Source organism: Epinephelus fuscoguttatus, linkage group LG14 (assembly GCF_011397635.1).
Source record: "Epinephelus fuscoguttatus linkage group LG14, E.fuscoguttatus.final_Chr_v1".
Classification (NCBI taxonomy): domain Eukaryota; kingdom Metazoa; phylum Chordata; class Actinopteri; order Perciformes; family Serranidae; genus Epinephelus; species Epinephelus fuscoguttatus.
The window spans coordinates 25,894,828-25,907,922 of record NC_064765.1 but is presented as its reverse complement, the minus strand read 5'-3'; the positions used below and the strand labels follow the sequence as shown (position 1 = coordinate 25,907,922).

The following is a 13,095-nucleotide window of genomic DNA, read 5'->3' as shown; positions in this document are numbered from 1 at the left end:
TGTACAGATCCAGATGAGATGATCTATGATGACGTGGAGCTCGGCGAGGAGGGTGGCTGCAACAGCTCCCTCGACAACGGCTGGAGCTCTAGCGAGTTTGAAAGCTACGACGAGGCCAGCGATGGGGAAGGTCGCGCTGAGAACGGCCTCCCCCACGCCTTCATGAGAGGAAAGCCACCTCAAAAGAAAACCCATGTGAGTATAACAATCCTCATCCCATTTCTCTTTTAGCCTTGCAGCCAACAAACTCTTATCTCAGTATCACTGTACATCTGTAGGTGGGCGGATGACAGCAGTTGATGAAGCAAAGTAACTGCAGTGTGTTTTTGTGCTTGATTTGAACCTAAATCAAAATTACCTCAAATTATTTGTGGATCAAGATTTTGATGATGTGCAGTCCTATTTGTGCATTTGATGTGGAATCAAAAGTGCATTTGCTTCTGCAGACCTGGGATCGTTCTGGCTTACAGTCAGCTTGCTGCATTCTGTAATGTTTTGGATTGTGGTTTTGAGAATTCAGCTTCAGTTTGTTTTCAGCATACCAAGGTCAGAAATGAAAGGTTACTTCAAAGTAATCCAAAAGAAAAAGAAACTTGAAAACTCACCAAATGCCAGTGGCCTTTAAAACTGGTGTGTGAAAACTGCCTCCAGTGATTTGACAGCTATCTATTTTATACTGCATTTTATATGTTTCATGTCCTGAGTTGATAAATATTTATTTACACTTGAATGCAACTGTTGTGAAAGTTGTTGAAATAAAGGAGAACATAAAAACTTACATGAAAAAAACTGTGGTATTAAAAACAAAACAGCCAGTACTGTAGCTGTAGACAATTGTCAGAAACTGGCACTGTAATAATAATTTTAGTTGAGTCAGATTTCAGTGATTCAACTTCAGTATTCATTTTCCAGTATGTTGTGCAAGTGCCATATTGCAGTGGCCCCCAAAAAGGAAAAAATCAGATCAAGGAAAGTCATGCACACTGGAAAGTACATTTCTTCCCCAGATGCACTCTATAAATGGGTTGAGCAAAGAAAAAACTTTTTTTTTCGGAGGATAGAGTCAGCAATCTAGCAACACTCTTATCAAGATTAAGTGAATTTCTATGGATCTAAGCTGCAAGGTCATTCCAAAACCATAACCAGTAACGCCTGCTTTGCTTTTGTTTAGCTCTCTCAAGATCTGACACGCTTGAAAGAACACTATGAGAAAAAGATGAAAGATCTAATGGCAAATACAGTGGGAACGGTAGAGCTGCAGCAGATAAAACAGAAACACGAGCAGAAGGTAAACTACCTGAGGCTCACCTCGCCTGCCTGCGCTAGACGAAGTAGTCCCAACCCTTAACTCTCAGTCTAGCTAACCACTCTGGGCGTCTCTCACAGCCTTGGTACCCTCATCCTGCTCTGATGTGAATGACTTGTGGTGGTGGTGGTACTGGTGATGGGTTTGCATACAATTTCATTTGGCTCCCTGTCTGCTGCACTTGCCTGTCTCGTCATATGTGTATGCATCGCAGGTTGTAAAGCTCAAGATATATTTTTGAGTAACAGAGACACCAGCAACTGTATTCTTTTTCTATTCCAAGTATCTATAAACCGTTGCATATTGTAACAGAAAATATAAGTTGCATTTACGGTATCTCTTACAATGTAGATCAGTCGTGGTGTATTAAAGCACTGTGTTGCTTTCAGCTGATGTCCCACTTACCGTGTCATTCTCTGGTCAACTTGGCTCTCCTGTATTCCATCATCTGCTGTTCATCTTCATCACTACTCTAACACTGCTCCTGTCCTGCTTAGCTCAGTTCAGTAGCTTTTTTTTGTCATAGGTTTAGACAAAGGAAACTAAACTTAACCTGGGATTGATATTTTTAACTATAAAAGAAAATACTGTGTGTTACTTCTGCGATACAGATACTGTAATAGTGTATTTTGTCTCACCAAAGATGCAAAAGCTGGTGAAAGCAGCTAAAGAAGGGACCAAAGATGGGCTTGAGAAAACCAAAGCTGCAGTGAAGAAGGGACGCTCTTTCATTAAGACCAAGTCATTCTGTAATGGTATGTAAACCTTTAAAGTTTGCCTTCATAAACTTGAACTATACACATTTCCTCTTAAGCTCCTCTGTTGATGTTAAATCAGTATTAATGTAAACATTTCGGTATTTTAGTAAAGGGCAGCATTTTCCTTTCTCTTAAAAATGATGATTTGTTTGTTAAAATACATTCTTATATTTATGTACTTGCTCTCTCTTCTTAATCTTCCAGAGAGGAAGTCAGCCTGTTTTGAGGATGAAGAGTCTGAACTCTTTATTGAGGTGGACTGTTTCAATGTTGAGCCAGTGCTGTGTCCGGCACCAGAGGGTCTTTCACAGCAACAGGTAATAAATGCCCTTCAACTTTTAATCTATGTCGCTCTCTACTGTGGGAATTTGCTGTTTAAGACAATCAATGATTTGGTGTTTTCCCCATACAGCTGGTGAGAAGATGTATATTGGGATCTATATTGGAGAGTGAAAAGAACTACCTTGATGCACTGAAAAGGATATTAGAGGTATGAAAGTCCCGCTGCAGTGATTGTCAAATCCACTTGGAAAAGTTTGTTCTTACAGTTCCTGTTTTCCGCCTCATCAGCAATATGAGAAGCCCCTGTCCCAGATAGAGCCGAGGCTACTGAGCGACAGGAAACTGAAGATGACCTTCTATCGTGTGCGTGAGATCCTGCAGTGCCACTTCCTGTTCCAGATTGCCTTGGCGAGCCGCGTCGCTGAGTGGGACAGCCTGGAAATGATCGGGGACGTCTTTGTTGCATCGGTAAGCTGGGTGTTCCGTTCCTCAGTTACCCCCAGGGAATGAGAGGAGTAACAATGAAATGAAACAGGGGAAGAAGATTCAAGACAAGCGGAAATATGTTTAAAAACAAAAACAAAGGGTTCAACAAGGTCAAACAAAAAATACTTTCTTCAAAAACAAAAGATAGTGACACTAAAACATCAGATTACTTTCTCAGATGAGCAAAAGGTTTAATACAAAATTAACAACACACTTCCTCCCATAAGGAAGATAAGATTACCGACTCCAGTGCACAACGAGTCTCAACTGGTAAGCAACCACCACACTGCCCTAAAGCTGCCGACTGGCCCACTGAAACCCACTGGTCGTTGCTTCAGATTTTTTAACCAGCACATTCATAATCATCAAAGCAACCAGTAACTGCAGCGTGAGGACGGAGAAGGCGTTACCAAAAGAGAAACAGGGAGCAGGGAAATAACACAAAACACACCACAGCATGTAACACTGGGGCTGTACTTCTAAAGCCTGTTAACAAGAACTTAACCCCTATATTAAACATAAACAGTCTACATTAGCTGTGGTACCCATGAATTCCCCGAATCCAACCGATTTAGAATCAGTTTGACATTTACATGACATGTGGCACAGCCCGACTCCTCCCTTTCTTTCTGTCTTACTTCATGTCAAAGACATGTGCTCTCATGCAGAAACCGACAGCTACACTCTGTTCTCTTATAGTATGTACTCCACCCTCCTCTTGTCTTTGGCTGCTTAGCAACTCATGGGCTGGAATCTTCAAAACAAAAGACCTCATCTCCCACAGTCCTGCTGACCACTTCACTTCCTTCTGTCTGTGTGGAAATTGACCCCTGGCATGACATCAGAGGAGCAGTGAGACCCAGATGTAGTCTGCTCACTGCCCTCTGTCACCTCACAGTTCTTATCCCATCATAAAACTGCAGAATTACAGAAAACACACTTAAATCATGCTTGTGACAGCATGACATGTTCACAGTAATTGCGTTCTCATCGGCTGTGCTGTAACGCTAGCTCAGTGGTGTTAGGTGAGCTAACAGTGGATGAATCAGACCCTTTCAAGACTGACTTAAAGAGAGAGGTTTCAGCCCCCGCTGGCTTAGACAGTGAATCATTCACTGCTAGAGTCAGTGAAGAAGATTCACACCATTGGTATGTTGCTGCAAGTGGTTAATGTGTTTAAACATATGTGTTTCTCAACAGTTCTCAAAGTCCATGGTGCTGGATGCCTACTGTGAGTATGTGAACAACTTCAGCACTGCAATGGCAGTGGTAAGGAAGACGTGTGCCTCCAAACCTGGCTTCCTGGAGTTCCTTAAGGTTTGAGAAAAACACACAAACGTTTTAAACTAATAGTGGAACTATAGTTAAATTCAAGACGTAGAATAATTTCCTCACAAAAAAGCACAATAAACCGACAACCGACAGAGTACATGAATGAGCCTGGTTAATACAATTCTGTGCCCTCTTAGCATGATTTTTATTCCATCACTTCCTCTTTAGATTGATTCTTCATTTCCCTACAGTAACCGGCCTTCTTTACCCGCAGCATCGTCAGGAGACCAGCAGTGACCGAATGACTTTGTATGGCCTGATGATGAAACCCATCCAGAGATTCCCACAGTTCATTCTACTCCTTCAGGTATAATGAATTATCATGCTGAGCTCTGTAACGGTGAACTTCAGTGAACAGAAGACGGTGTGGTATAAACATCCGCCAGCAGAGGGAGAACCATGCACATAAATCAAGGCACGTTGTTTTTCAAAGTGCTGACTTCAAGGGGAGGCTCTGAGGGGAAATGGTTTCCTCAGATCTCTTTTAATCCTGCCCTGGCACATTTACTTCTCCTGTGCCTCTTGCAGGAAACCTCAGAAAAAATATAGGACACTGGATTGCTTTATTTTTTAAGTATAAACATGTATAACAGCAGTTTATGGACTGCATTGGTTCATTTAACTTCATCTGTCATGAGTATATGTGCTATATACTGTAGATATAGAAAAGTAAATGAGAAGGGGACATCATGATTTCGCCATTATGCAGATTTGGGGAGTTTTACAGGTACAGGTTTTTTCCATTAATGAATTAATTTGTCCATAATAAGGGAATGACTGACTAATGTATGGCTTCTCTGTGCATCCTCATCAGGACATGTTGAAGAACACACCAGTGGGTCATGCAGACCGTCTGCCCCTACAGATGGCCCTGACCGAACTGGAGACGTTGGCAGAGAAGCTCAACGAAAAGAAGAGGGAAGCCGACCAGCGCTGCGAGATCCGTCACATTGCAAAGGCCATGAATGAACGCTACCTCAACAAGGTCTGCCCACTGCTCAGTACATGTGCCCTGACATGCTTGGTTTTAGTTTGAACTGTACAGTATGATGCAGTAGCTTTGTGGGCAGGAGACAGGAGTCTTTGTTATGTGCTTTTTTTAAAGTATGCCAATTGAGGAAGTGGTTAGAGTTGATGATGCACCCATTGCTCAGTCAGTGTGCGAATTTTTGGCTGATGTTTGATTCTTTTAGCATATGCTGTGGCATTTCTCTCTGTCCCAGTGTGGGCGGCCATCAGGCACTTGAGCTTCACATTTTCTCGAGTAATCTCTTGCCTGAATAGCATATTTTTAGCGCACGGCTTCGCACATATGCACATCACCAGCTACCAGCTTTCCCCAAGGTGTAATTATTTGTCTCTCTGCGGCCACCCACTCTGGCATCTGTGCCGAAACATGTGTTTACAAGATACCCTACATGGGGCAGAGGAGTTTTTGTTCTTCATGGCCTTTAATTGCTGAGATTCACAGTTGATAGCCGTATATTATATGCTGTTACCCAAAGTGGATGGTTTCACAGTAGAAAATGACAGAAAACATTTGGAGAGAAGAGCGAGATGATGCCATGTGACTGACTTTCCCTGCCAGACTAAATTTGGAGAGTTGTTAGCTTAGTGCTGAAACTAACACTAAAATCAGAGATCCAAACTCCTTTTTGTGTGTTCACATACTGTCACCCTGACGTATCATCCCTATCCCGTAGCTTCTGAGTAATGGCAGCCGCTACCTGATCCGCTCAGACGACATGGTGGAGACGGTCTCCAATGAGCGCGGTGAAATCATCAAAACCAAAGAGCGACGTCTCTTCCTGCTCAATGATGTTCTCATGTGTGCCACGCCCAATATCCGGTAAGAACAACTGTGAACCAAACCTGTTGTTAATCTCTCCGTTAATTTGCACTTTCTCCTTCCTGTCTTTGGGTGCAATATCCTGTAATCTCTTTACCATTTTACAGATTTAGAAACTAAGTGCTGAGTGTATATTTTGTTGTGGTCTCGTTTGTATAGTTCTCTTTTCCCACTGTTAGGGTATGTTTAATGTAACTAGGATTTCCTGACAGTTAACATCTGTCTTCATATGAATTTAACTGAAACTCCCAAGTGTAGAGAAAGATGGTAAACACTGTATGTTACAGCACTGGTGTCCTTGGGGTGACTTTTGACCACACTGAATCTGTAGGTTTGGACCCATACAGTATGTCCCCACTGTGGCTTGCTATTTAGCCAAGAGTGATTGAGAGCCCCATTCCTTTTCAGCTTCTCATCCTGTAATTGTACCATATTGGTTGCAACATACTGCCTCTAGGAAACATGCACTGACTTTTACAAAAAATTGGTTTTCCAGATGAGTGACATTTACCTCCTGTCTTTCAAACATGATGCCCAAAGGCCTCCTCCACTGCACTGGTGTTAATCCTCCCCTTCTCCTACCTTCACCGTTTCTTGCACTCACATTTCCCCCTCACACATTTCAGAAGTGACATTTCTTCACCATAAGCAAGGTGTTAGGAACAATATCAACCAGAGCCCCTTTGACATGTGACCTTCTTTCTGCTCTGTCCAGATGTCAGGATGGCAGTGGGAGTGGCAGTGGCAATGCCCCCCTCGACCAGAAGTTCCTTCTTAAGTGGAGCGTGCCTTTGAGCTTCGTTGAAGTGGTCGAGTTTGGATCCAGCGAGGACATGGCCGACAACAGCCGCTACCCAACATCTCATTCTGGGGAGAAGGTGGTCATCAACGCTAAGCCAAGTATGAATCACAGTGTCACATTCTGCTATTTTAAATCAGCATTCCTGTCTGTTTTTGGCGCTGTTTCTTTCTCTGTCAACAGGGGGCAAAAGGTCTGGTAGAGAAGGTATGAGAGTTCAATTAGCTGAGTTGTTGGAGTGCCAAGTAGGCCATGGGGATTTGAGACTGTGGGATAAGAGTCAACACCTGCTGGTTAGTTTACTGCTTGTGCTTGATGACTGGTTAATAAAGTTCTCTGTGGTGATGAAAGGTGAATATCTCTCTAAGCTTGTTTAGACGTAGTTTAGAGGTTGTCAAGTGGCTTTGAAGTATGACTCTCTCCAGGGCTATAATTTTAATTGTTACCTGCAGCATCTGGAACGGTTGGATCAAACAAATCAAGTGGCATTATTTGAAAGGAATACTTAGCCCACAAAATGATAATTTGTGTATCAGTTACGCACCCTGTGTTACACTGAATTCATGATGAAAAAGTTTTTCTGATGATAGAAGAATCCTAAAACAGAAAACATTCTTGATGAATCGGAGTAAATGGGGTTTACAAACAAACTCTCACACAACTGCTGCAGTGTAATCAAAGTCTCATGTATCTATTGGTAAACACTAGCTAAAACCTTACTATTTAAAACACTTGTGTATAGACAGTCTCAGGCATGGATGGCTAGCATTTGAACTCTGCTCAGTGGAATGCAAGTAGAGTTCAACACACACACACGCTTGCCCAGGCACGCTACTTGTATGCTGAGGTGTTTCAAATTGTAAGGTTTTGTCAAAAATGCATAATGAAAATACTGAACATACGACTGGATAAATGATACTTGGACTGAACTGCGCGAGTTGTGTGACAATTTGTAAAGTGAGGATTTGATGTAGTTTTGCTTGTGTTAAATATGGCCCCCTTTTATTTGGATTCATCCAGAATTTTCTCAGTTTTTGGATTCTTCATTCACCATGGAGGCATGTGAGGAAAGCAAAGTTTTCCTCGTGATTTCAAGGTAACACAGGGTGAGGAATTGATGCACAGATGATCATTTTGTGAGTGATGCATTCTTTCAATAAACCAACAGAACTGTTTCCTACATTAAGAGAAAGTTAACGTAGAATAAATAGTTGTTTCTTGTTGGACATTCACAGACATTTCTAAAATGGTGTCAGTCCCACACAGACCATCCAGCTCTTGAGTGTGAGTATTTTTCCCCTCTGCAATCCTCTGGTCCGCTGGCTGCCGTGTCCAATGATTTCAGTCTTTCCACTGGGTTTTCCTCTGTCGCAGACAGCTGCTCAGCCACTTTAAAAGGCCCAGATCTGACAAACAAGAGGCATAACGAAAGTGTATATTTTTGTGGTAACAGCACTGCAGTTTTTATTCTAGGATGTAGATTTCTTTTTGTGTGTACAAGTTTGTGCCAAAGTAATGGTAGTGCACTTTGCTGGGGTGGTGAGTGCTCTGATACTGTGTTATCCTCGGTCTGTCAAAGGTGGTTTGTATTCAAGGTGAGGTCAGAGGGTCACTCTTTCAATTGCCAATGCTAGTGGGCTGAAGTCACTACCACTAAGATACTCACTGCATTTATCTTTTGAGAAATCCTGTGATGTATTTTTGTGTACAATGGCATATAGTTCATCTGCCATGTTTGATTACTGAAAGATAAATGTTCATTGATAGTCAAGAAAGGATATACTTCAACCCATATATTTCAACTGTAATGAAATCAAGTGATACAAGTGCATACTCAGTGCGCTCTCTGTTGCATCCATCTCCTGCCAGGCCACCTGTCTCCCTCTGATACTTCACTGAGCTATATATAAAGTCCAGCAATTGCAAGAGTGTAGGTAACAGATGGCACAGACAGAACTGAACAACATCTGGTCTTACTGTAGGGTTTTCCTAAGGCTGCAGCTGACAGACAGGTTCAGGGCCACATCTTAACCCGATGTGATGATACAAGTGTGTGCACACACTCCTTATCGGCCTGAGGGAGGCCATATGGGTCTCAAGTATATTGTTTGGCTCTTATAACAGGACTTATTTATATTCCTCAAGAATAACTTAATGACCTTAACTCAGTTACCTCTTTCTGATTTAGTTATTCCCCCACCAACTTCAGCTCTGTGTGTGTCTTTCGGAATATGTGTGCGCATACAAATGTGTGCATTGTCCAGGAACTTTTAACAAGTGGAAACAATTGTTCCTCAGTCAACTGTGCGCAGCCAAATGCAGCTCGGTGACCAGGCTGCTAGAAGACAATGAAAAGGCTCTCCAGCATATGATGTCACCTCTTTTCGTGTCTGTCTGCTTAGCTCAACTCTTCTCCACACTGCATAGCAATCAGACCACCATGCAGCCCATTACTTTTTTCCTGCTGCTTACAGTCAGTATGTAATTTGTAGATATATTGTTTGTTTTTAAGAAGTGTGTAACTGCTGAGATGACTGGTGTGTTTCCAATGATGCTGCCAGGCCTGTTTTGTTAGAAAACTCGTGGCATTTGGCACTCTCACAAAGAGCTATTCAGGAAGTTGGACCCGGGTTGAAATGAGTTACACAGTGCCCGTTTTGTCTGTGGGAATGATCAATTCAGTTGTGTGTTATCTGTATTATTAAATTAAGATAATATACAGCAAAAGATAGTTGAGAAGAGGGATGAAATATAGTCATGCATAGGTCATAAGGCCTTTTATTAACAGAGTAGAATAAAAAGAAATAGATTCAAACTACTTGCCTGTTTGATTTGAACTCAAATCATGCACAGGGATATTGCAAAATATAAAGCTCAATCACGTATTTGTTATTAAACAATGCCAGTATTGAGTAATATTAAGTAGAATCCCAAGATCGCACTTTATCATATGATTTTGGTTATAAATGAACTGTTGTAGTTGTACTCGCTCCAAGCGTTACACGCCATGGAACAAGCATGCGAGGTTTATTCAGCATTTCTGCCCTGACCTGAATTCAACCCCCTGTGTGTCAGCCTTTGCTGAGACAGATGAGCCATGAAAATTGCATACAGCTCCATTAGAGAAAGCAGTTAGCGAAATGAAAAACACAAAAATATGGCAACAAAAGTGCACATCACACTCCAGCAACACATTTATTATTTGATCCTATTTATGGTTTATGTAAGTAAAACGTAACTTACAGATGTATTGAAGGGCGGCTATGATTGGATCCAGTGACATGAATCACTGACCATGAAAACATCAATGAAATCCAAAACCCATATAAACTACTGCAGGCCTGCTGTGTTCAGTGTGTGCTTTTGTGTGCAGGGGTGCCCATGCATGTGTAAGAACGACAGTATTTCGGTGTCTCGGAGTAGCCTCTTGCGTACAAACCAAGAGGGCGACATTTTAGAGCGATTCTCCCAGAGACCACCTACAAATGCAGATTGTAGTGATGCACAAATGGGGGTAAAATGTCCCCTGAATTCCCACTCAGCAAGACCTTCAGGAGAGCACTGGACTGGGTTGCCATGGAACTGGAGCGCCAGGCAGATTCTGTGACTATTGTAGAAGAAGAGGAGGAGGAGGAGAAGGAAGGGAAGGGAGAAGAGAAAGTAGAATGGCAGAAGCAAACAAAGTCATTCTGGTGCCAAAGACTCTTTAACTGTTTGTTCACCGATGCACACTCTGAATGGCCATGTTGTGTGCACTGAAGTGTTTGCCATGAGGTTTTAATTTGAAAGAGCTCTGTACATTTTAATTGAATGCCCTTGATAACTTGTCTGTTGACAGTTTTCACCAACCAACTGGCGTAACCCCTGTACTCTATGCAAACTGTTCTTCATGATTATCTTTATGATTGTGTGTATGTGTGCGTGAGAGAGAGAGATAAAGAGAAGAAGGCCTGCCAAACCTTTGATGAGCTATGTGGTTGTGTTCTGTGCAGCACTGTGCACAAAGCAAACCCTTGTTTCCTCTTGACACAGGACAACAACACAGTAACCACTCTCATCACATCACATACGTTCATTAGGTTTGATATTTTGAATGCAAAAATGATGAGAGGCAGATACATAACTGCATACATATTTCAGCACACACACAGTAGGTACACAAGCAAAGAACAGACAGAATGATATATGCTGACACTGAAAATCGCAATATCTGCGTGGCCTCTGAAAGCAAACACGAGATCATAATGTTCTTGTGAACAAGCGGGCACACTGGTGAGAATCACTGCCAAGTTTGCAGAGCTGTCACAGCTCCCCGTGGGAAACTGACTGATTGGCCTTTATTGATCTTTGTTAGTCCAATTTTAACTGTGTCTCTCATCAGTCTGGCCTCACTCATTGCTGCTTATGTATCCAACTTTCTATAAGGCGACTGTCGCCGCTTTTTAGGTCTCAGTTCAATTTACTTGCTCCCTCTCGGTTGTGTATGCGTGGGAATGTATATCTATGAGTCACTGCTATCTGTGAGTTGACAATCTCCATTAAAGCTTTGTGACTAAATTTGAACATTTCATTTATTTTCAGCCAGCGTAGCTTCACATCCACTGGACGTTTATTTGCAGTGTATAAGTTCTGAAATGCCGAAAACAAGACATTGGTTAATACTTTGCTTTTGTATGTTTCTGTGTAGACAAGTTGTACATGGGCCCAGGCCAGTTGTATCAAGATCTGCAGAACCTAATCCATGACCTCAGCCTGGTGAACCAGATCTCCGGCATGATCGGCAGCCTCAAAGGGAACTACCAGGTACTGTATGACTGTGCTAAACACAAGCACTGAGTTAGAAATACATCGGTGGAACTCAATACATCTCTATACTTCATTTAATCCAGAGAAGCATCAGTTTATCATGCCTGAAAGGGAGTCAGTGTAAAAAGAAAATCAAGTTTAAAGTCATTACCAAGGCAAACAATCAAGACAAGTCGTGAATCTAATTTGTTATGAATAACTGAGTAGATGTTTTTTTGTGTTATTTTGACCAAATGTTAGCTGGAATAGTTATACTGTCTATTTATATTCTTGGAAGCTTACCAGAAGATGACATAGACAAATGTTCCTGCCGTGTACCTCAGGAGGTTTAAAATCACATTCATGGTGTTTCCTCCTCAGAGGTCCATAAGGGCTGGGCTGTTATGAAGACATATAATGTTTAAGCTGTTGGAATGTGCCGGCGTGGGCAATTTGTCTCTGGGAGACTGGGAGTCTCTTAAGTCTTGATTTGCACCGTTCAAGCCTGTCATATCATGTGGCCACACACAAGCCTGTCTGTGCTGTTGGGACGGAGGCTTAGTTTGCACAGCGCAGCATGAATGTGTGCGAGGCTGTGTTTGTGCTGTGCTGGTAGGTCTGTCAGAAGCAGAGTGGGAGGCAGAGTGAACAGAGAGGCTCTCAGAGAGACATGTGTCCCAGAGATGGAGGGAGGGATGGAGAGGTTGATGGGAAAGGAAAGAAAAAAAAAACAGGAGTGGGATGTTTGAGCTGTGCACAGCCAAGCATTTTCCTCAACACTAAATTTCATAGCCTAAATTGTACTGACTCTATTTTAATAATAGATATACTGAAATGTTCTTCATACATTTTGGAATCATAAGTTGAAAGGTCAAGGCTGTCACCCCCTGTCACCAAATAACCATTTGTATATTAATTAATCCCCTAGTGTTACAATGAATTAGTGAAGGCTGTTCTTCTCACATGACTCTGATGAATGAAGAATCCAGAAATGAAGAATATTTTTGATTTTTTTAAGTCATAGGGGATCAGCTTTTACCTTCATATCAAAACGTCTGGTTACAAACTCTCAAACAACTCGACAGACTGCTCTTTCTGCCAAGGAACTAAACTGAAAATGAAACTTATCTATGCTTTAAAGCCAGAGTCCAAAACAGGAGGAGCTGACACAGACAAACTAACTAATTAAGGCAGTGGTAGACCAGCAGCTTTTTTGGACTCTGGCTTTGAAGAGAGCATAGATAAGTTCCACTTTCAGTTCAGTTCTCCATCGGAGGAGTTGTTTGAGAGTTTGTAAATGGATGTTTTGATATAGTTTTGCTGTTGGTAAACATGGCCCCCATTAACTTCAATTGGGAAAGAATTTTCAGTGTTCTGGGATTCCTTTTTCACCGTGTAGGTGAGTGAGAAAAACAAAATTTTCTTCACAAATTCAATGTAACATTGAGTGAGTAACTGATATACCAGTGGTTATTTTGGGGCGTGAAGTATTCCTTTA

The 13,095-nt window shown here is 41.9% G+C and overlaps 1 protein-coding gene across 2 annotated transcripts in view; it reads left to right on the top strand.

Moving 5' to 3' along the window:
• arhgef10 (Rho guanine nucleotide exchange factor (GEF) 10) overlaps nt 1–13,095 on the top strand; it is a 58,674-nt gene that overhangs the window by 18,770 nt on the left and 26,809 nt on the right. The window contains exons 8-19 of one of the 2 annotated variants that reach the window (XM_049596196.1): nt 8–195; nt 1,172–1,288; nt 1,950–2,061; nt 2,269–2,381; nt 2,477–2,554; nt 2,635–2,814; nt 4,033–4,149; nt 4,379–4,471; nt 4,979–5,149; nt 5,868–6,013; nt 6,729–6,913; nt 11,500–11,615. In XM_049596196.1, coding sequence (XP_049452153.1) covers nt 8–195; nt 1,172–1,288; nt 1,950–2,061; nt 2,269–2,381; nt 2,477–2,554; nt 2,635–2,814; nt 4,033–4,149; nt 4,379–4,471; nt 4,979–5,149; nt 5,868–6,013; nt 6,729–6,913; nt 11,500–11,615 — 1,616 coding nt within the window. The remainder of the gene's footprint in view (nt 1–7; nt 196–1,171; nt 1,289–1,949; nt 2,062–2,268; nt 2,382–2,476; nt 2,555–2,634; nt 2,815–4,032; nt 4,150–4,378; nt 4,472–4,978; nt 5,150–5,867; nt 6,014–6,728; nt 6,914–11,499; nt 11,616–13,095) is intronic. The other variant, XM_049596197.1, reaches the window with a different exon arrangement.